Here is a 25623-nt window from a genome sequence, read left to right on the forward strand (position 1 = left end):
CTTAAAAATGACAATTAATATTTTTCTTAAAATATAAAATGAAAGGCATTAAAATGGGCAAACAGTTATAGAAAAGGGCGACCTTCAAATTCCAGGTAGACGCTCGTAAATATTAAGTCTCCACTTAGTCTTAAATCATGAAAATACAGATCTTGTAAAGCTGATCACCAAGAAATTTATATCGGCTAGTATACCTCATTCCCAATTGAACATTTGAAAAATTGTTCTCTACTCATACATGCCACAATGAAGCGATAATCGACTCAAATATTCAGTTCCATTCACGCATAACAAGACAATATTAATGGATGTGACCATAATTTTTTACATATTTTCTGGATATTTGATATTATATGATAGCAAACCCAAGACCTCTCCGACCATACCAATAAAGATTGAAACAAAACATAGTGTTAACACAACTGGTTGCACATAACAATGTGGCATGTGCCCTTCCTGGATGGATTTCGATAGAAGTTTCTCCTTACTCTTCTCAACGACTATAGCCATTAGGGATTAATCCTCTTTATCTCCACGAATAATTGTATGGTCCTTTATGCCTAGAAATTAAATTCAGTTCTAAAATCGGTCATATGTTGAGTTGTGCGCCCTGAAAACTGATAGCATAAATAGTTAACAAATTCCACAGAACAAAAATCAAAATATAACACACTCCAAAGTTCTTCCAAATTTAAACTGGTCAAACACTAAAAATAAATTTATGCTGAAGAGATTAAGGATGATGCATTTATTGATTACTAGTGTAAGATGTGGAAGAAGCCGTGTGCAATACTCAGTACCATCTGGCTGATGGACTTGAAAAAGTGCAACTCAACTCCCATGGAATCATACTGATACAGACGAGTCTTTATGAATCATATTTCAAGTCCTCGCTGATCCTGCTTATCCATTGACGATATCCTTGGTTCAAGTACACAATTCATGATTTCTCTGTAGCCAAAGATTCGCCTACATTAATTTACAATTATAATCTACATTTAGAATTATCTAATCACAAATTTTATCTGAGAATTTAACACCTTATATTTGAGAGAGCTCAAATATATTGTGGAATCTAAAGCAAAATTATTGTAAAGTTCCCTTAAAAATGCTACCCATAATTAGGCACACTATACATTCTTCTATCAAGCCAATCGCTTGACGCTTATTAGCACTAGGGATGCCAGTAGAAAATAATGTTCACTACAGCACATTTATGATATTTGACATTCGTATATGGCAACCATACAAGGTTGAGACTGAGTTGAACAGTTTTGTTCAACATGCACCATGTTGATTTCTGGAAAACTTTGTCCAAACAATTCTGGAATTCTTTGTGTCATTAGACTTCCAGTCAGGATTGCAAATTATCCTCTGAAATTTTTGGAGGATAATGTAAAACTTAAATGGCTGTGAGAGTGTGATCATTAGTAGTATCAAGATCCCTTTCAAATTTAAAGCAGATTGTTCACCGTTGCAGTAACAGAACTAGTCCGCTGCAAGTCCTGCATTCCACACATCCGTATGCACCGCAAAGCATTCAAAACCGAACTAGCCCTAAATTAAACCAGAAGAACTAGCCAAAAAAAACTATTTTAAAAAATGTAGTTTGTGGCAATACAAACCTGAATGATAATGTCATCAGGAATGTGTGGCAGTACTTCCCTTACCATGTTGGCCATTGCAGTTATGCGGGGATTTATCATGCCAGTCGTACTTGGCATACCATTGTTGTCTGCAGTTTGTCCTGGAATAGCATTTCTAATGCGTACGCCCCCAACAGCAGCTGTTCTTGGCCTGCCAGAGAATGTTGTCTGCACTGAACTACCATCATGTGGGGGCATGGACCAGAGTCTCCATGCATTGTCATCAGAAGATGCGGTATTTGCATAGGTTCCACTGACACCAGCAAGTTGCCTCATCATCATTTGAACCCTACCAAATCCCACAGAACTCATTCCTGTTGAGGGACCAGCACCATCCAACCCTGCATTTGGCCAAGGATTTCCCCAACCAGTATCAAGTCCCACGCCCCTGGAAGATGGTTAAAAGAATGATTTTTAAGACAAACAGTATAAATGGAAATATGTGTCTATAAAAAACTCAGAATACCAATAGATTCAAAAGTTTGCCTGCAGATCTTCCTCAAAACTACACGATTGAGTTTATTCAACTACTCTTACGTCATGATGCTTCAAAATAGATAATCTGCAGCCTTCAACTAACTAAAGTATAATTAGATTAGTTAATCACTCACAAGAAACAAATTTACGTTTATGCTATCCATGGAACAGCATTGACATTGGCATCTAACATAAGTTTATAACCAGGAGCTTCTCATAATGTATTGAAAATGGTGCATAAACTTCATGAATTAGCTAGCATAGTAGATGTCAAGTTGATTTCCCTTTCCCTCTCATGTCACACACACTGAGGGAAAAAACCATAGGATTACAACAAAAACTGCATTAACAGACTGAACATCTGAAAGCAATGTTTAATGCAATATAAGTAGCCAGTTCTGTCACTTTTGCTCAATTCAGTGCTTTCTTGGCAGATAAAAATACACATTCAAAATTTACAGCAGAAATGTTAAAATTGAGAATAATGGTAGTGTTAATGTTATAATTCTGTCGGATAAATTATATTATATATATGCGATATATAATATATTACAAATATTATATATGGAATAATTAACATATATATATATATATATATATATATATATATATATATATATATATATATATATATATATATATATCTTGTTTTAAATCTATTACAATATATTGAAGATATATATTACTTGTGTTATAACTATAACTAATGTAAGTTAATATGTCAAAGGGACATGTCTCTTCAAGAGACATGCCTCTTTATTTCCTATATATATTTGTTTGTATAGTAACTTGGAAAACACATAAAAGATCCATAAGTGCTATTACAAGTTACAGATAGATGAATGATCCTATTTCTTCAACAGGTAGAAATTATTTCCATGAACCATTAAGGATCGAAGTCGCAAATTAACAATGATACTTCTGTGATGTAAAACTTGCATTTCAATGTCTTAAGACTCTTAACTTGTAGAAGATGGTGGGACTTACTTTTCTCTCCTTGTACTTCACTGAAATCATGAAAATATAATATATCATATATTGTTTATGCTATCCATAAATCAGAAAATATATATATTCTGAATTAGCTTGAGATGCGAATTTCCATACAAATTATGCTAAAAGGATATATTAGAAACTTGCACTCTGCATTTTGAAGAGGCCTTAAATAATAGAAAGTCCTAGCTTAGGTTTGTATTCCTTTCAAGAAGACCAGGTAGCTAGAGTTATGATATCAATTTCAGACAGAAGCTTTAACAATGTAAGACTAGACTAATGAGAAAGAAGCAGATTGTGCTAGTCTCGAGGATTCTAATGAGCATTGCATGCATCTTTTGAAGGGCATTTAAATTGCTTTTAGTTTACTCTTTTTCTGGGTTTGCCCTCTAGGGTACTGGATATGGGTCCAATGGCACCCAGATTGATCAGTTCACTTTTGGGTGCAACTGGGTGAAAAAAAAAAGGAAGTCAGTTTGTCATAGATGAACTTGTATCGAACCATCATGAATTTTCATATTTTCCCTTGCTGTTAGTCATGAACTGCGTGCATTACTGTAAATCACAATCTATCTCTGATCATATCACCTGGCAAAACAGTTGCATTGGTGAGAGGCAGCGGACCAAGAAATTGATGGAGATTTTACAATCCTGTGGGTGGGCAGATTCTGCTGGATGGAATTGATAGCTGATTCTGACAAAACATTCTGTTTGGGGAGGAAAGCAGCAAGGAGGAAGTCGTTGCTTCTGTGCAGGCCACCAACACTAACAAACTTAATGCATTGCCAGATGGGTAGGAACATTTATACAGAAGACTTGGTATAGTATCATTATAGTTTTGTTCATATACTATTTTGTGTCATATTATAAGATTCTTTTGTATCTTTGTATAGTTTTATTTAGCCAGTAAGGCTATTTTCTGGGCAGATGCTGTCCAGCAAAATGTCATTTCTGTCACCACCGAACACTATATCTTGGAAACCAGGGCGTCGGAAAAAAAATTTAAGTCAGATGCTCTCATATTCGGTTGCATTGTTTTTGTTGGAAAACTCTAATGAATCTACCATTGGGAGATTGTCATGAAACCATTTTCTTTGCTGAGTGCTTGGGATATATTAGTCATTGAGAGGAAAGAGATGAGAGTTTAACATGCCAAATTTCCTAATTTCAACAAAGGCTATGCATTGATACAGGAAATTTCACGTGGCTGGAGGAAGTTAATTTGCAATTAAGGGATGGTTAAGATTGTAAACAAAAGGTTATTTAGAACCTTGTATTTTTTGTCATTTGTATTCTGCTATAGTAAGAAATCAGAACTCTTGGTATATGAGGCTATAAGTGTTAATGAAATTCTAAGTTAATATAGTTAAGAGTAATTCTGGAAGTAAATGTGCACATATTGTTTGTAAAGATTTTTGCAATCAGAATTCTATCAAACTATTGGTTTGATTACATGGGAATTGTTTGATTCACGGGAGGGTGGGATGTTTGCATCGCTGGCTTCACAATTTTGTCAAAGTATCTTTCCCCGCTCTTTTCATGCTATGCTTATATTTGAAAAAAATATTTTTTAAACATAAATTATTTTATATGTTAGTTTAATTACATGTGTGAAGTCTCTTTAGGGGATCAAGTTTGGGATTTGATTGAGAAGTTGATTTTGTAAAATGTGAATGCTAATTCTAGGAGCAAAAACCTTTCATCTCTGTTCTCATCTTCGGACAACCTCCTCTTGAATAGATGGTAGCTGGTCTCTATTCCTTTCAAGGGGGTCTTGGTTGGCAAGGTGCCTTCAGCTGATTGCTGGAGTCAGGCTAAGTGGATCCCTCCAAGGGAGCAGTTGTTTAAACTGAATTTCGATGGCGCCTCCAAAGGCGATCTGGGCAGATCAGGTATTGATTGTGTCATCAGAATCCAGGGGAGGATTAGTTAAAGCCTCGTATACCAGAATTGGTGATGGCACAAATTATCAGGCTGAGGTAAGAGCACTTTTGGAAGTGGTTAAGCTGGCATTGAAGCTTGGAATTTCCCGCATTCACATTGAAGGGGATTCTCAACTGGTCACCTCGGCTTTATCAACCCTTAATCCTGTCACTTGGGATTTACAATATGTTCTAGGGGAATTCTGGAGGCTTCTGCCAAGATTTGAAGACTACCAGGTGAGCCATTGTTTTTGAGAAGCAAATGGCCTTGCTGACTGGTTGGCCAATCTGGGTTATTGCAGTGATCATGGTAATGTGGAGCTTGTTGCAGATGGTATTCGGGATCTTCTTAGTCATTCCCCTTTATTGACTAAATTGGCCTCTGAGGTGGGCCTAAGCCTGCATGGATGTAGAGGTACTGGTTCTTAAGTGCTGACAGGATACTTGACTCAAGTTATAATCATTATCTGTGATGGTCGCAACTCCTTGTAGTTTGAGGTTCTTCCTCGCATGGGTGGAATTAGTCATCACTAGTCACCTTTGAGAATTTCTTTTTGAGCTTCACACGGGGTGGTCTTGTCATGTGTATTGTTGGATTTAGTGACCTTTGTGTTGGCTGGAGAGGTCAGGGAGTGAGTTGGCCGGGCAAAGAGAATTTGACAGCACCCTCGTGTATATGAGGACACCTGCTTGAGAAGGACATGAGGCACATGTTATTCTCAGATTTGGAGGATCTCATATCTCCCACACATTTTGCATATTAATGGCAAGAAGTACTGCCCTTTCTTTGTCATCATTTCTCGTCGCCATGGCTCTACTATTTAGGGTCCTTTTGGCTCGTCCTTCTCATCTCTGTGTTTTTCATCCCGCCTCTGGTCTTTTCATTTTCTCAGAGTATTCATCTGCAGTAATGGATTTTAGGCCCTCAAATGAGTGCATTCCAGTCCCCATTATGCATTGGGAAATCCCTATTTCTTCGGCATACTTGTCATGCAACTTCTTTCCCTTTAAAGACCATGCCACAGGATATTGAGCGTGCAGTTCGGTGTGTGATTGGCGATGCAGAATTAAACAAACTATAGAATGTGTGACATCCCAAGAATAACTATACAGGTGTTTGGAATTCAGAGATGAAATTCTTTTGGCCCAATCCCTCACGAACTTGAAAAAACAAATCCATGCATTTTAAATGTGTAATAGCAGTGTTTAATGGGGGGCAAATTAAACTTATTGTTTTGTGTGCCACATTTAATGAGGTGAGGAATGAACATCATTCCAACGGTAAGTACAGCCTCTTTTTTAATAAACGGTTAAAAAATTTCAAGAAGCTCTCCTCACAAGGTAGTGGTAGTGGAGTTCTATTTCACATTTACTTGTGAGAACCAGCTGAACCCTTTTTATGGGAAGGTGAAGAAATAGCGCATGGATGGAATGTTTGAATTTAGGCATAAGATGCTCACCGAGGCGGTGGAGCTGTTACTAGGGGAAATGTTCCTCGAGGTGAAGAACAAGCACTGCACCAACACTGACATTTTCTCAATGATAAGGGCGTGGACCCTTCAATGAGGTGAGGAAAAACCTAGAATTAGGTATGTTATGGAGAAATTGGTGCCAGCAGAGCTGTTACTAGGGAAAATGTTCCTCGAGGTGAAGAACAGGAACCGCAACAACACTAACATTTTCTCAATGATAATGGCATGGGCCCTTCATTTAGGTGAGGAGAAACCTAGAATTAGGTATGTTATGGAGAAATTGTGTTACAAGATTCAAGAAGAGTTGGCAGATTAACGGATTTCCAAATGATTCATTGATTAACAGAGGAACAAATGTGTTCCTTATAAAGAATTACAAGGACGTTGTTTCTAAAAGAAACAACGTAGACTGAAGACGGCATTAGAAACAAAACTAGAGACAGGATAGGAAACATTCCTATCTGGACTGAAGAAAAAAGAGACGGGATAGGAAACATTCCTATCTAGACTAAAAGACGGACTACAGACAAGTAGTTGACTATTATAGAAAGTATAAGATATTATCTTAATAAATTGGTGCCGGAGAATGCTAGACTTGGCATGGATGAAATCCTTCATTTCTCTGTCCCAAAGCTAGGTCTATGGATGGGAGACCAAGAATCAAAAATTGATAAAATTGAAGGGACGACATACAAGACTTAAGCAAGCCAAGGTGGGTTGGTAACTCCTTAAACTGCTTGTTATGGAACATGTTTTAGATAAAGATTTTAAAGCCATGAAATTACGGGTACATTAGCGCCTGGAAGATGAAACTGCAATGGAGCTTAGTTTACAACAACAGGCACAAGACCCCCAAAATAAAAGGGAGAATGAATCAAGGCCAGAATAAAAGGTTGATGCTCTCATGGATGAGTGAATTCGCGGTTTTGTGCCTCCAGCCTTAAAGGTGAGTTGTGATGGGTGTGGTGTCTACATGTTGATCTGTGCATGGGCTTTGTGACATTTAGTTCTCCTTTGGTTTCTCTTCTAGCTTGACAATGTGGGTAAATCAAAATGGTGACTATGTTGTGGGGTTTTTTAGATTGGAAAGCTTGATTTTTGTCAGATTTTTCTTCTCCTAGGGAGAATTTTTTGGAGTCTAGTGTTTTGGCGGCGATGGGTGGGGGGAGGGGGGGGGGGGGGGGGGGTGGTGGTGGTTGGTATAAAACTGAAGCCAACAGGCTTATCAAAGGAGCGAAATCTTGGTTTTTGAAGTGTGGTTTTGGTTGTCAGCATTGTGGCTGGGAAGGCCAAAGATGATGATTTTGAAGCAGGTTACAATGCCAGTTTTTTTGGTAACAACCAATTGCCCAAGCCAAGAGAGTAATACTAATATCTGGTAAAGAGGACAATAACGGTGCCCGTGTTACAATTAGTGGGATGGTTTGAGCATCCACAAGGACCCCCTCTTTTTCTGAATGTAATGTTGCTATGTGCAATTGGTAGTGAATTGGTGTTTTTGTCCCATTTTTTAAAGTAACCACATGATGTGAGGACGTACCTTTCTATTGGATGATGTGTTAGTTTTTTTGAAAGATTTGTAATATTTCCAAAAAGATGTAACTCGATGACATTTCTGAGGTAACTTATTGTAATGTACTTTACTTTTATGACATTACTATTAGAAATATATATATATAAAGATATAAGTGTTACAAGCTAGGATTGTTGTTGCACCAAAAGATCGACCTTTCAATGCCCCATACAACCACTAGACTTATAGAACACAGGAGGCGGTTAAGCCATGTCACAAATCCTGAAGAGGAACGTTGGCGGTTAGTCCAACAATCCCACCCCAGTGTTACCCGAGGAGATTCGAACCTGTAGCCAAGATCTGATACCACTTCTTACTAGCTAGGATTGTCATGGCACCAAAAGATCAACCTTTCAATGCCCGATACAACCACTAGACTTATAGAACAAAGGAGGTGGTTAAGCCATGTCACAAATCCTGAAGGAGCTTTCTAAAACTTGGTGAATACACACCACTATTACAAGAGTTAATTTTACTTTATGGAATACTATCAAAGTAAAGATTTGTATATGTTGTATTTATGATTTACTCATGATGCGAAAGTGGAGATCAAGAAGGAGAAGAGGAGGAAGCGAAGAACAGAAAGACAATGAAGGAGAAGTTGGAGCAAAAGAAACAGGTAAGGAAGATGAAGAACTCAAAGAACAATGCATATCTTCTATTAGCGTAATCATTGCACCTCTTTTAGGTGCAAGTGCAGTTATAGTTTGTGCCATATTATAGTTTCATTATAATATTAAAATTCATTTTTTTTAATTTTTGATATTATAATATTATGTATATTGTATATTAATATTACTTTAAATGATTCTAATTTTTGGAACTATATATATATATATATATATGACATGTTTATTATTCATTAATGTTACATGATAATGATTTTACTTTTAAGTTTTTATCATTATTATTTTTATGATTAGATTATATTTACTCAAACTCAAGAATGGATAAAGAGTCAAGACTTTGTTTATTTAAAAAACATAATTGCTCAAAAAAACATCAACAGCAAAAAACATGCTGAGACAAGGGATTGGAAGAATGAGATTTGGTTGAAAATAGTGGTGACTTGGTGTTGGAGAAAACTTGAAAACATAATGATAAATTAATGAAAGATGGCATCCACCTTGATGATTGGGGTGGTCTCGAATGCCTTAATGTGATCTTGGTTTTGGGAGTTGCACCCTTTGATCCTGGCTTATACCACAATAGGGAATGCACTAGGGGCACTATCCCTCAACTTACTGCTTTTAGGCTCCTTACCGACATTTTCATGCCCCAAATCGAAGCTCCTGGTATCCCTGCTCTTAGACTCCATGGGACTGTCATTGATTTACGTCATATGACATGTAATGTTTGTTTAATGGCAAATCGATGATAATAATGGACTTCTGTGTTCTCTAAAATTAGTTTCTGTTTTTGAGTAATTATGTTTTGTAAATACACTGAGACTTGACTCTTTATCCATTCTTGTGTTTGAGTAAGTATAATCTAATCATAAAAATAATAATGATAAAAACTTAAAAGTAAAATCATTATCATGTAACATTAATGAATAATAAACATGTCATTAATATATATATATATATATATAATGACAATAAAATTAAATTTAAATATAGAATAAATTTAATATATAATCTAGTTCCAAAAATTAGAATTATTTAAAGTAATATTAATATACATAATATTATAATATCAAAACTTTAAAAAATGAATTTTAATATCGTAATAAAATTATAATATGGCACACAATAATATATGCACAAAACTATAACTGCACTTGCACCTAAAAGAGGTGCAATGATTATGCTAATAGAAGATATGCATTGTTCTTTGAGTTCATCTTCTTTACCTGTTTTTTTTGCTCCAACTTCTCCTTCGTTGTCTTTCTGTTCTTCCCTTCCTCCTCTTCTCCTTCTTGATCTCCACTCTCTCATCATGAGTAAACCATAAATACAACATATACAAATCTTTACTTTGATAGTATTCCATAAAGTAAAATTATCTCTTGTAATAGTGGTGTGTATTCACCATTTTCTCCAACACCAAGTCCCCACTATTTTCAACCAAATCTCATTCTTCCAATCCCTTGTCTCAGCATGTTTTTCACATTGATGTTTTGTAGCTTTAGTGGATATATATATATACGAGTTTAATTATGATAATGAACAGACATTCATAATTTTATCATTATGTTTTCAAGTTTTCTCCAACACCAAGTCCCCACTATTTTCAACCAAATCTCATTCTTCCAATCCCTTGTCTCAGCATGTTTTTCACGTTGATGTTTTGTACCTTTATATATATAATGAACAGACATGTCCCATGAAGGGGCGTGTCTATTCTCTCACTCTCTTATAAATATAAGGGGAGGCTGCAATTGGAAAACACCTAACACATACATGGCAGTGCTTAGTACATTTGCAGCGATCACAGAAAACCGACATTTCACATGTTGATCTTAAAGATGTCTTTTGTTGGACAAAAATAAACACAAAAATGTCGAAAATAAATTGAATTGCTGAAATTGGTAATAACCTATTGCTATATGAGTCTAAATATGAAACTTGTGAGTCCAGGCAAAAAACTCAGTTTAGTCCCTACAAAAACTTGGCAAAAATGCTATAAAAAGGAGGCTCGTGTTAGTTGTTTAATCATCCAGAATTGAGTGGATCATTCAGCGTTGTGTTGTTCTCTTCACAAAGAAAGAGGAGTTATTAGGAGTGTAAAACAGTAGCTTGTAGTTTCATCTTACAAAGTTGTAAAACCTAAGTGGCTAATATTTTGTAATTGAAGAATCGATATTTCATTTTACTGAAATAGAAGAATGTGTGAATTTTCGTATCATTGAGAAATAGAAGGTAAATTATTTTTTTGCAATTTTCTGATTTATTCTCTGTATTGTGCTACACTAAGTCACAAGGTTTGAGTTCGAGTTTGAGTTCAAATTGGGGAACTATAAAATTCGGATGAATTTTGACAAGGTAAAAAGTTCGAAAAAAGATCAACATTAAATTCACCTTTGTATAATTTATTTATTTTAAAATGTAAGTAATATATCTACTAAATTATCAAATAATTTAACATAGCTAAATAGATTAGAAATCATTAGATGTATACAACAATATATATAAGCCACAACACACATAAGAAAATCAATCACAAATATTTATTAAAAGTATATTTAAAATTAAACATAATTTTGAATAAAATAAAACTTCAGACAAACGAAAAGTTTGGAATGATATATCTTCCTTTATGGAGCTATATCCTACGACAAACATGATTATAGGTATTGACTTCAATGCCATACTTGACCTCAAAGAAAAATGTGGAGGTTCGCAGAGAATGGGTCAGAGTTAATAAAATGATAGAAATACCAACCAGTAATGGAGTATTCGCATGGAATAATAAAAGAAAAGACTTTAGTCATATTGCAAAAAAATTGGATAGGTTCTTTTTCAAAGGAGAACTAGCAGAAGTGGATTTCACAATCACTGCCTCAATTCAGCCTATTGCAGGATCAGATCATTATCCTGTTAAAATTGAATTAACAGAATCTATAAAACCTAATAGGAATCCTTTCAAATGTGAAAAGATGTGGTTCTTAGATAAAACATTCATGGAGAATATTAAACAATGGTGGGACGAAGGCAAGTTTATAGGATCAAAGATGTATTGTTTTGTATCAAAACTTAAAATGCTCAAAGAAAACATACAAAAATGGAATAAAACACATCTCAATAAATATATTCCAAGACAAACTGAATAATGAAGATCTTAAAAAATTAAATAATGAAATCATTAAAAATGGTATGAACAATGAAAAATAAATTAAAGAAAAAGAACTATTAATCATACAAGAAGACATTTTAGCAAAAGAAGAAATCTTTTGGACACAAAATTCGAGGGAAAAATGGTTAACAGAAGGAGACAGAAACACAAAATTCTTTCACAATAGTACAATACACAACAAAGCTTTTAAAACTATTACTCAAATTAAAGATAATAATGGTAGTACTATTGATAATCCAATAGAAATTGTTCAAACATTCGTCACATTATAAGAACTTACTAAAAAATTATGACTCATCCAATTTAACTAAACAAAAAATTATGCTAAATAATATACCTAAAGTTATCACAAAATTTGACAAGAATGAGCTCAATAAACCTTTTACAAAAGAAGAAATCAAATTAGCTCTTTTTAAGCTTAGCCCAGATAAATGTCCAGGGCTTGATGGTTTTCAAGCCATTTTCTTCCAAAAATGCTGGGAAATCTTAGGGGAAGAATTATGGGAAGCAATAGAGGTAGCTAGAAATCAGGGATCAATCTTAACTGAAATTAATCATACCTTTTTGGCATTAATACCAAAAAAAGCTGCAGTAGAGTCACCAACAGATTTTCGCCCCATAGCATTATGTAATACAATATATAAAATTTATTCTAAAGCAATAGCAAATAGGATTAAAACTGTGCTTCCAAAAATTATCTCAGAAGAACAAACTGGGTGTGTACCTAGTAGATCAATTCTCAATGGAATATCCATCATTCAGGAAACTATACATTCAGTAGTTAAAAACAAAAAAGCCTGTATGTTTATGAAGTTAAATGTACAAAAAGCATATGACTTAGTTTATTGGAGATTTTTATGTAAATGCCTAGAAAGGTTTGGATTTTCCAAACAATGAATAAATATAATTTTTAATTGTATATCTAATCCAAAATGTCACTACTTATTAATGGTACTCCTAAAGGCTTCTTCAAGATTTCAAGAGGTATCCGACAAGGAGACCCCATGTCACCTTTTCTTTTTATAATTATGGCAGAAGCATTTGGTAGAGCTATTCAAAAGGCACAAGGTATAGGATTAATTAAAGGTATTACTGTCACTGAGAATGTTCCAAACATCACCCATCAAAAGTTTGCAAATGATACCATTCTTCTAGGGAGTAGTACGAAGGAAGAAATCAAAGCTTTTAAACAAATTATATTGGATTATTCAGCAGCGTCGGGACAAAAGGTTAATGAAGAGAAATCAGAAATTTTCTTTCTAAACACACCAAGGAAGATGGAGGAATATATATGCAATTATATGGAATACGAAAAGAGTAATTTTTCATGTAAATATTTAGGGATATACTTAGAAAAAGGAGTTACGAGTAAAAAGGGTTAGGACAATATATTAGAAAGAGTAGAAAAACAAACAGAATCATGAAAAGGAAAATGGCTAACTAAAGTTGGGAGAGTAACAAAAATTAAATTTGATTTGTCAGCTATTCCTACTTATCCTCTATCTTGCCTTCCACTACCGAATAATGTTAATAAAAAACTGGAAGAAAAACTCAGAATTTTTTTCTAGAGTGCAACAGAAGAGAAAAAGAAACAATCACTAACAAAATGGGATAAGATATGTAGGCCTAAAAATAAAGGAGGATTGGGGATAAAAAATCTTAGTTGGCAGAATGAGGCATTAGGAGAAGAGCTAGTATGGCGCTTATATAAGGAAAAAGATAAAAAATGGGCAATAATATTTAATAATAAATATCTTAATCCATTAGATCCTTCCTCTCTCTTTAGAATCAGAAATCCACCAAGAGGTTCAGAAAATTGGAACTTTATGATGAAATGTAGGCCTCTGGTCAGCAAATATCTTATTTGGAATTTAGGTAGAGGTGATGAGGCATTATTCTAGGATGATCCATGAGATGGTCAACCCCAGATTATTAATTCTGGAATGTCCAGAAACAACATCAATGTCATTACTGATATTTGGGGACCCAAGGTTTCAGATGCCAAAACACTTATCAGGATTGATGAGATCGAGCCTTGGGTATGGAAATCTTTGGATAATATTAATATTTCAAGTATAGATAAAACTATCCTTGAAAAAATTCTTGAGGATAGATCTGTGACTCACAATAATCGGGTAGATAAACTCATCTGGGGAGCATCTAATGACGGAATATACAAAGTTAAGCTAGGATATGATCTTATAATTAACTCACAAAGATGGGATAATATTGCTATACGCTTGGATCTATGCTGGGATTCAACATGCCTACCTAAGGCTGGTATCTTTCTTTGGGCGGTAATTCAGAATCGGATTCTTACAACCGATAGATTCCCTAAAATGGGATTTGAAGAACCATCCAAATGTAGTCTATGCAAAAATGATTCTAAAGATATGAAGCATATTTTGTTTAAGTGCCCCTTTGCGCAAGACTGTTGATATTGGGTTAAGAATAAATTGAATTGGACTTCCCCTTTACCTCAGGATATTGAGGGATTTCTTAGGGGTTGGCCAATTGAGAATAGGATAAGCATCTATGAGAAATTATAGAATATTACACCTACAATCATTATGTGGGAAATATGGAAGGAAAGAAATAGACGAAAATTTCAAAATTTAGAACTTAGTAAGATAACTTTTTTTCAATAAAATCGAGGCAACCATCACAAATGTTAAGAATTGCCATCTCAGGAACACACCCAAGGCAGAAGGTACATTCTCAGCATGGGATGAGTTATGAGGAAAAATTGGCTTCATTTGATTAATCCTCCCTTAGTTTATCCAAAAAAGGATAGTATAACTAGAAAAGAACGTAAATAGGCAGCACCTCCAATAGGATAGAAGAAATTAAACTTTGATGGAGCTTCTAGAGGGAATCCTAGGAAAGCGGGATTAGGCTGTATAGTTAGATCAGAAAACGGAGATTGGATATTAAAACAAGCTAAACCATTAGGTAATGTAACTAATAATATAGCTGAATTGGAAGCATTAAAAGAAGGATTAAAATTAAGCATAAAAAATAATATTAAAAAGTTAATTATTGAAGGTGATTCACAAATTATCCTAAATGCAATTAGAAAGCAACAAACACCGAATTGGATATTAAATGTCATAGATCAATTTGAGGAGATTAGAATGCAACATATTTATCGTGAAGGGAATTTAAAAGCTGATAAATTGGCAAATAAAGGAGTGGAGGGAGAAGACTTTATATATTTAGCAGAATAGAATTAAGTTAAGAAGAATACTAAGATTAGAGCAAAGGACAATTTAGTAGAAATATGACGCACCTTTATTAGAAGTAATTATTAGGCAGACATTCATAGCAAGAAAATCTACTTACATGTATAAGACATCTGAGAAATAATCATGAAACATTAAGTATAGTCTCTTTTAGTGTATCTCAATAATTCCACACATATATAAGAAGGCATCAATCAATGCTTAACAACCCATGAGTCACCATCTGTTATTTAAGGCTCGGAATACTAAATCTTTTTACGGCTCTTCTTTCTTATCAAACCCCAATGTTTCTCTGTGAGTATGGAGTCTGCTATTGCCCTCTTTCACACTCTGGAAGTGAGGAAAATGGCATTCAGAGAGGTTGTCAAACAAGAGAGGTGGAATAGGATCCCTAACCCGATAGATGATGTTTCTAGGTTTGTAATCTCCTAAGCAATTGGGAAGAGGTTGTTTAATTATTCTCCTCTTAAACTCATACGATAAGAATAAGAAGAATCAATGAACATCTAAAATTATTGAATTTAGTTAATATAATTTTGATTAATCTATTCATTCGAACTAGGTAAGGACCCTGAATATCTAATCCACTCTAAGTATAAACTATAAACTGATAAGGTAATGGGATGAGATTCTGGATAAAGATTCACATAAAGCATATTGTAAAATCTTCTAATTAACTCTATCGATACAATTTAGGATTCTTATTGTATGAAGAGTCTCTCAGTATGTTGATTGGTCTCTTTACTCCTCCCATTTTTATGATCACATTGAATTGGTACTAATCCCATATTAGAAGATAGTTGTATTTTGTCATGCAGATGGCAGATGGATTAATTCTTCATGGCAAGATCCTTGCTACATTTTGTTTAGAACCTTGCTTCTCTCCAGTTTTATGTCCCCTTTTCAAAGGATGTCTATATCTTATTACTTGCTTCATCAAATTTTGTATTAACCTATATGAAGCTTCATATAAACTGGGGTATGCCCCTTTTATACTACATAATATAGGACTTCGGTCCCGGGCAAGATTGAAGGTTTTCTTGCTCTATTCTTTCCTACCAGTGCCCGCTTGAACGAAGAATTCTGTAAATTTAATTTAATTTATTCAATATAATACAAGGCTTCGGCCATTTACTGATAAAAATAATAATAATAATTTTAATTCATTTTTGGTTAATTTCATATATTACTAACTAATGTATAGAAATATAACAAAATATTAAAATTTAATAATGAAATGTTAATATTAAAATTTAATAACGAAATGTTTATATTGAACATTAATACAAAATAAATAAAATATTATTCTATATCATTATACAAATAGAATAGAAATGTACTCTTAAATATTTTTACAAAGCAATCCTAAAAATTAAACTCTATAAAAATTCTAATTTAAAAATATGGTGCGTCTGCCACATTTGAAGTCGCAGACTGACGGGAGCAACGACCAGTTTGCAACGGTTGGAGCTTGAAGGTTATCTTTTACCTATCGAATTGGAGAAGAATGGCCAACTTTTCCTGGCGAGTTGCACCACTGACTGCAGCATAAAGGAGTTGCGAAAGTCATTTTACAGGACAAAAACATTTGCATTCTTGGAGAAGACATGGCCAACTTTTCCTGGCGAGTTGCACCACTGACTGCAGCATAAAGGAGTTGCAAAAGTCGTTTTACAGGACAAATATTTGCATTCCGTAGGAATAATTGTGAAAACTCCACAATGAAGCCTGCGATTCCTTTTTAATCCGAAAAATATAGTTGAGAACATTTTCTAAAATACATTCCGAGTAAAAAACCCTAACCCAAAATTTCCGTACGAATTTAAGGCAAACAAAAACAAAGTTTTTGGGGTTTTATAAAATTTGCAGGATTTCAAATTTCATGAATGAAATTCACCAAATCTTGTGACATAGGTGCTACATATGAACGTTGGGTGGAGTATTCCTCTGACCTCATATATATGTAAGAGAGCATATTTTAAATGGGTTAGGTGAGTCCCCCACATCAAGCTAATTGAGATGTGACAATTGAAATGCACTTAAAGTATTTATAAAATTTTCATTAAAAAAAAAGTTTGTAATATGCTGCTTAATAAAAATGTAGTTGTTCTCACACATGAAAATTATTATATAAATCAGCTGTATGAAAAATTAAAGAACTGGAATAATGGATTTGAAGAAAAATTAAATTCATCATTTGTGTCCAGATACTAAGTTCACACAAACCTGAACATGCCTATGCCAGTAGAATTCCACCGCTCAGTTGAAAATGGGCCTGCCTGTAAGCTATTTTCAGACAGATTTTGAGCTAATGCATCAGGCCCTGTGTTTACAGGCCTGACTAGTTGCTCACCTTCTACCAATTGTTGGCCAACACTAGCATTTGGAGACGTCCTTGAGCCACCCATAAACAATGGCCTTCTACAGGTTGGACAAGAATATGTTTCTCCAATGCCTTGGTCCAACCTGACCACACATCAGAATTTCATCAGAAGATATCAACAATTTAGAGCATGTATTTATTGCTTAAAAGAGTAAAAGATAAAAATTACAGAACACTCTGCATTGGCGTCAATTAGGAAAACTATAATCCTTTGTTATCCTATGAAACCAAAAGTCGACATTAAAAAAACATTATTTCTGTAAGATCACCCTGTAATCATATGAAGAATGATAGACCGCATTAAAATGTATTTTCAGCAGAACAAATAAAAAACACACAAGAAGTTTTTTATGGAAACTAGGAAAATTCTCATCTACACGTACAACTATTTTATGGACACAAAGCTCATCAATTACAAGCAAGGTTTCACACAGCAACTTGCAATAAACAACCAGATGTAGGAAAATATAAACAAGCACGGGATGAAATAAATTAAACAGTCAAGAAAATTCCAAATCAATTTTCATATCATGGATGAATAAGTGAAATCTTGACAGACATCTGATTTACTGGGTGCAAACAGAGAATATACAATGCAAGGAAAACCATAGAATCGAAAGGAAAAATCATAGTGTAGCCGTAAATGATGTAGTCATGGATCAGGAGCCCAGTATAGAGCAGTGAACACTAACAGACACATGCGATTACATACATCCATCAATAACATTTAAAATTACTGGCACTATCATGACGAAGTAGCCTGACTACTCCATGAAAACAGATTTCTTTCTCAAATAACCCATACGTAATTGAAAAACATGTGAAAAGCTTGCAGGTTATTCAATAACCCATGACTTATGCACAGCTTATTAAATAAGCTCTGGGTTTTTCCGAAGATGTCTAAAAAACACTCCATTTTTCAGACTTTTGGTCCAGAACTAAACAAATTCATAGCTCAAATGAATAAAGAAATCTGCCAGTCGAGGTTTCCAAATGATTGCTGCTATCAACAAATTAGAACAGACCTCAGCCATTGTTGTTTATGTTGCAATTTTACCGTCAGCAGCCCAACACATCTAGCTTATAATACGAACGTCTCAAATAAAACAAAGTATTATTTGAGACATTAAATTATTATTAATCTATTAATCTAAAACTACTCCATATAATTGAATAATGAATTATTCATTAATCATCATATTAATTAAAATATATCATATTGATCAAAGATATTTGTAATTATCATATTAATGAATTAATGAAGTTTATATACTCATTAAATTAAATTATTTGTTATGCCAACATGCTACCCACGGGTCAAGTCTGACATGAGTCATGTCAATTCATGTCACGTCTTTAAATTTTGAAGTCCCCTCTATAGATTGTGTTGATTTGCCATAGAATCAGAACACAACAACAAAAACAAAAGTCAACAAAAAGGTAAATCGACCAATAATAACCATTCATACCTGAATTCAACGGACTGTCTAATCTGCAAAGATCTTCACCTTCAATGTAGGCAAATAAATAATATTCTGCTCTTAAAGTGACACCCAAGACAAAGTACCGCCCATATTTATACATATATACATTAATCAGTCACTAAAGTCTCTAATTTATATAGTGACTTATAATTTAACTTATTTAATACAAAAAATTGTATTAAGGAGAGTGAAAAGATGTATAGAAATATATTACCATATAAAAGTTGAAACTATTATTGGTTTGATATATATAACAGTTTATCATTCCATTTAAAAATTTAAAAAATTGAAGACAAATTAAGGCATGTACCAGCCTATATTTTAAGCACCTATAATTAGATGCTCAATTTGGGCCCCATTTTAGCATGTATGGGCTCCCGCATTAGTTTTCGGCATCCCCACTTCAAATGGAACCCCCATTTTGAATTGCATTGATTTTAAAGGGCAATAGGTGACCTATTCCTCCATAAACCCTCTGAAATTTGAACTGGAGGTTGGGCTCAGCAGTTAAGCAAGAAATTCAAATCCCCATCAACCCCCTTCAAATTTTGTGATCTTAAATGTCCAAGAGGTATATAAGCAACCTACCTTGCCTAAATAATCATATATGCAATTGGAATTCAAGCTCTCTCCTATGAACTCACATTTCAAGCATTCTGAGATAGATCTCAAGTATTCTAAGGGTGATTTCAAGCTTCAAGAGAATTCTATATCCAAACACTCAAAGTGTTCAATTCTTCAAGTCAATCTTCTTTTTCTCCAATATTTATTGTGCAAGGCTTGTCTTTCATGACCATCTTTTAGGTTTTTGTGCAACAACGCTATGCATCGGCATTCTTGATCGCATTCAAAGAAGCACTTGTGTTGCCAAGGTATAAGACATTCATATTTTACATAGTTACCCAATTCTCCCCCTAGCCCTTTGAACCAAGTGAATTTCGAACCAATCCTTGGTTCTGGCCCCAATTCCACTTGGGTTCAAACCCAAGTAGGTTCATTCCTCTAGGCCGAACCTAGGTCGAGCCATGGTCAAACAAAGGTAGACCCAGGCAAACTGAGTGTGAACTAGGTATGATTCCGCTAAAAAACATTCTAAAATTTAGTGCAGAAAATGATTATTATAGAATTTGAATAAAGATCTTTAACATTACAAAACAAAATTTGTGAAGTTAAGATATTTGTTACATCAAATTAAACTAGCACTCTAGATATCTTCCAAAGACAATTTAATATTCAATTGATGAAAATGACCCCTATTTGTTTAATTAGAAGCTCTCTATGGTGATAAATTATATTTTACATATTAAACATCATCTTCAATAGATGAAGGGAGTAGTTGCAAGCTACTATTATAACATTTGTCAAGTAAGATGTTAATCACAAACTAACAAGCTCTTTATACAATGTAATAGTAATAAGCATTTGACGGCTTAGAAAGCAAGAATGTCATTAGTGCAACTGATCTCATTGACATTGGCACTGTTTGTAAATTGAATAATGTCTTTCATGATGAGAAGAATAAAATGAAGATTTAGATAATCCATTAGATGATCAAAACTTCGTATAAAGTTCCAATTATTGAAAGTCAAAATAATGATACTTGGCCTTGATATTATTTGATATTTTGGTGTTGCTAATAGATTTGATGTCATGATTACAAGTTTATAGTGTTTTTGTTGTTTTTATGATATTGTGTGGCATTCTAATCTTAATTCATTATTGTTGGCTGCATACATTTGTATATGTATGTATATAAATGTTTATGTACTAACGAACCCAAATGAACTGAAACCCCATTTCAAAATCTTGTCGTACCAGCAAACCAGTTCTTCGAACCCGAACTTGAACCGGTAACATAGATATTTCAAAGCTAGCCTATGTTCTATATTAGCACGCTTTCCATGCTTTCCTTTAAGTTCATTCCAAACCACGATTTGACTAAGGCAAACCCCTCTCCACAAAACAATTTCCTTGTTTTTTGTGAGCAGAAGCAAGTCGCACTCACATTGAATCAAACCTAAGAAGTTCAAGACCTCGCAGACAGTCTACAACTAACATGATTGTGAGTGTAGAGAGCATGTTGCCCTAGTCCCGAGAATAGGGTGACCAAGTCATTGTAGTTCCTCCAATCTTCTATAGGCCAGTTGAAGTCTTTGGGTTCTATTTTAGGATACACAATCAACCTATTTGCTTTCTATCAATCTATATGTCCCGAAACTCAACTTTTCTTCCTTTCTAATTTTCAATCTTGCATTACCCAATAATATATCTCTAATCAATCAACCTATTTGCTTTTTGACAATCTATATGTCTTGAAACTCACCTTTTCTTCCTTTCTAGTTTTCAATCTTACATTACTATGAAGGATCATTAAGCTTACTCAACGCTTAGTCTGCTTGAGCCTAGTGAGTCATATTCCTTTTGAATGTGCCATAAGGAAAGAGGATCATCCACTTGACTCCTTGTTTCCTATTTGTACATCTTGGTGAGCTTGACGCATGACATTTCCATTCTGATTCGGTGTTTAGAACTCTTTTTTATACATTGCAGTCTTAAATCTAATTTGGGTAGCTTTCATTTTCATTATGGAGTTTACTATATTAGATTGCAGTGTGATATCTCATGTTGTTACATTCCTTCTTACTTACAAAAACATTAAGTAGATAATACTTTCTTGCATTTCATGATTTGTATATTCCTCCATGGTATTCTTGCATATGGAATTATATGCATTTCTAATGTTTGTCCTCCTTAAACGACATTTTTCAAAACTCTTATCTATGTTCCATGTAATTTCTCATAAGATTTTTTACAAAACGGATGGAATATGTGAATTAAAGTCAAGTCTTTGTTGAAATTATTGAACCTAAAGATGGCATTGGCATATATAAACTTAATCATTCTACTAGTGTGTCTCTCAGTAATGAAGGTAAAGATCACACCCCTAACAATACTAAGTTAGTGTCTTAGATCAGCATTGGCATAAATAACCATAATCCTCCTCCTAGGGAGTCTCTTGATAATGAAGATAAAGACCATACTCCTAGCAATCCTATATTGGTGAGTCCTAGATCCGCTTCTACTAAGACCACCTTAATGAATGAACTTAAGGAAGCTTGTTTATGCACTTCTCTAGCTGATCTCAAACATTCCTCTTTTTACCAAAATATTTTCAATAATCTCTAACTGCAATACATCCTTGATGATTTATCTCCAAGAGTAACATTAAGTAAACATTAAGATGATCTTGATAAACCATCCTCTTCTTCCCCACCTAAAGATGATGAAAGAGAGCAATTCCTTTCTTATTCCTCCTTATACTAAAAAATTTCATAATTCTCATTGTTGAAATTTATATCAGATTTGCCTATGCATGAGAAATCTATGTCACTTGATCTATATTCCTTATGAATATATATATAATTGTTCTTATTCAAATAAGATAACTCTTCTATTTATGATAATATTTTGGGCAGAGTTGTTTAATTACAAATTAGTTATTTGAGTTCTGAATGAATTCTGCAATTTTACAAGTTAAAGAATACTGAGATTTATGTGTTCTGTTTTCGTTTTGTATTGTCACAGATCTTGTACTCTTTATAGGATGTCGGGGTGTCACAACCTTGATGAGAGAGACTCTAGCATTGAGTCGTGTCCCATCGGGCTCGTGACTTCCACAGTACCCTAATTCAAATCACCAAATTTAATAGACATTTTGAACAGGGACTTAGTCAGTTGATCATTATGTTATTAATATGCAATCAATTAAATATGATGTTGAATGATAAATTGACTCTATATATATATATATATATATATATATATATATATATATATATATATATATATATATATATATATATATCATTTAATTGCATAAAAACAATATTTAAATATATGTGTGTGTGTGTGTGTCTATATATATATATGAAAAGTCTATTTATATATCATAGATATGTTAAATATCATGAAACATGGGTCAATAAGTTTGACTCAAAATCACACAATTAAATCCTAATAGCAATATCACAATCATATATATCTGTTTATATTCTCAATGAGATTATATATGACTGAACTATAACATTAACACTTCCTCTTGATTAAGAAGGACAAACACATGAATAGATATTACCTCAACGTAATATCAGGAATGGAAAATTCTTAAGGATGTCTTTGATTAGAAGATATCCACCATTTAGATATCATCTCATGCTATCAAGAGTAATGGCCTACTAAATGTCAAGTCTCGTGGCATTCACCAAGTACTATGAGAAATGATACTAAGAGTAACGGCCTCCTGATTGTCAAGTCACATAAAATTCACCAAGTACTCTGAGTAATGGCCTCCTGAACATATCCAGCAAGTACTCTGAGTAATAGCCTCCTAAATATCAAGTTATGTTCACCAAAACTCAAAATGTTCACAAGGTATATGTGTATTCTCAATAATACTTATCATATGAACATTCATGGTCTATTTAAGGAACTTAATCCACCATGCATGATATAATCTATCATGATCTGCTTAGACATCATAAGATATCCATCATAATAGAAGATTAAGTTATTGTAAGATCGTCACCTTCCAATAATTTCAACAAATACAAGTGATAATCATTTGGAAGCCGTCACTTCCTTATGATGTACACAAGGCCCATATATTCATAAAATAACACTCATTAATAAAGCAATTCATTAGTACAATAGTCAAAAATACTAAGACTCTTCTCAGTAATTACAATTGTTACACATACCAAGTTTACCTTGGAGGTGTTCCCTCTTCATTTTGCAAAAATTGTGAACTCCCTCTTACTCTAAAATTTCATAAATTTTGAGATATATTGAAGTTCTTTAGAATACAAGTTTCTCTGAATTCAATATTGAAGTTCGTTAGAATACAAGTTTCTCTAAATTCAAGTTTGAATTACTGGCTTTAGCGAAGGAGGCTTGATGTTAGAATCTGTCAGGACAACTTGCTATAGTGTGACCATAGTTGTCACAGCTATAACATTGTATTTTAAAATAATATTTTTGTTTCTTGAATGGTTGTTTACCATTGTTTCCCTTTTTCCTTTTCAAATTAGTGGTCAGAATTTGAATGTCTTCACTTGTGGATTCCGTGCCGGTACCCCTAGATATTAGATTACACTTTTCTTGAATGTAGTTAGCTTTTAGTCGATCAAATTTGGGGAGCTTGGAATGAGTGTTAATTCCTTGTCTAAAGTTGTCCCATAAAATAGGGAGTCCATTTAACATTACCATAGTTAACTCTTTAATATCATAGATTTGACCAATCGTTCAGAGTTGGTTTCTTAATTCCATTATCCTCATAAAGTATGAGGTGATGGTCTCTCCTTTATTCATTTTAATAATAGAGAGTTGACTTTTAAGAATAAGAATTATGCTAGTGTTGTTGATCTCGAACATGTTTTTCAGGGCTTTGAACATATCATATGCAAAGTCTAACTTTGTGATAATAGGTAGTAGATGATCTTTTACTCATCTACTAATAATTCCATTGCTCTAATGTTGACTGTTTCCCATTGACTCTTGTCGTCATTAGATTTAGATTTAGGTTTAGGATTTTCACAGTTGTTTTTAACTCGTGCTTTTTTAGTATTGGAATCATTTGCAATCTCCAAGCTTCAAAATTTGAAGCACCTTCAAGTCTGATTCCATTCTCCATTTTGATTAGTATAATATAAAAACAATGTATGTATATCTTTGTCAAAAAATCTGATCTGATCGTCTCTTAAGCCTGCTCTGATACCATGTTGAAATTTATATCAGATTTATCTATCCATGAGAAATCTATGTCACTTGATCTATATTCCTTATGAGTATATCTATATATAATTGTTCTTATTCAAATTAGATAACTCTGCTATTTATAATAATATTTTGGGCAGAGTTGTTTGATTACAAATTAGTGATTGGAGTTCTGAATGAATTCTGTGATATTAAAACTTAGAGAAGACTGAGATTTATATGTTCTGTTTCGTTTTTATTACCGCAGATCTTGTACCCTTTATAGGGTGCCAGGGAGTGACAACCCCAATGAGAGTGACTCCAGTGTGAAGTCGCATCCCATCAGGCTCATGACTTCCACGATACCCAAATTCAAATCACCAAATTTAATCAGCACTTTAAACAGCAACTTATCAGTCGGTTAATGCAATATCACAATCATCCAATCATTATGTCATTAATATGCAATCAATTAAATATGTTTTTGAATGATGGTGTATATATATATATATATATATGTGTGTGTTTATATATACATATACATACATACATATAAGCTTATTTAATTGCATAATATATTTATATGAAAAGTCTATTTATATATCATATATATGTGTATATATTTTTAATGACATTTTATCCGACTGAACTATAACTTTAACACTCATTATGAATGTCCTTCTACATTGAAGGCTAATCACAATGTGGATTATGAAATTACTTCTCAACAAGGCTATAGCAGAAAAGGTCTTGGTATTGATGAACACGGTATGAAGGTTCCTATAGATCCCCCTACACGAGCCACTAGAAAGGATATAGGATTTATACCTCAAGCCAACATTTCGCCTTCTTCCAATCCTATTTATCCTTTTTCCTTATGTC

The 25623-nt window shown here is 33.7% G+C and overlaps 1 protein-coding gene across 2 annotated transcripts in view; it reads right to left on the reverse strand.

The window, feature by feature from the left end:
* Positions 1-718: 718 nt before the first annotated feature.
* Positions 719-25623, reverse strand: part of LOC149565030 (E3 ubiquitin protein ligase RIN2-like) — a 90931-nt gene continuing 66026 nt past the window's right edge. Inside the window, exons 11-13 of one of the 2 annotated variants that reach the window (XM_089818578.1) lie at positions 17350-17589; positions 1671-2034; positions 719-1505 (exon numbers count right to left, since the gene is read on the reverse strand). In XM_089818578.1, coding sequence (XP_089674704.1) covers positions 1455-1505; positions 1671-2034; positions 17350-17589 — 655 coding nt within the window. In that variant the 3' untranslated portion in view covers positions 719-1454. Of the gene's footprint in view, positions 1506-1625; positions 2035-17349; positions 17590-25623 lie in introns of both variants that reach the window. The other variant, XM_089818577.1, reaches the window with a different exon arrangement.

Source organism: Cupressus sempervirens, chromosome 3 (genome assembly GCF_028749045.1).
Source record: "Cupressus sempervirens isolate cs-2001-9-10 chromosome 3, ASM2874904v1, whole genome shotgun sequence".
Taxonomy (NCBI): Eukaryota; Viridiplantae; Streptophyta; class Pinopsida; order Cupressales; family Cupressaceae; genus Cupressus; species Cupressus sempervirens.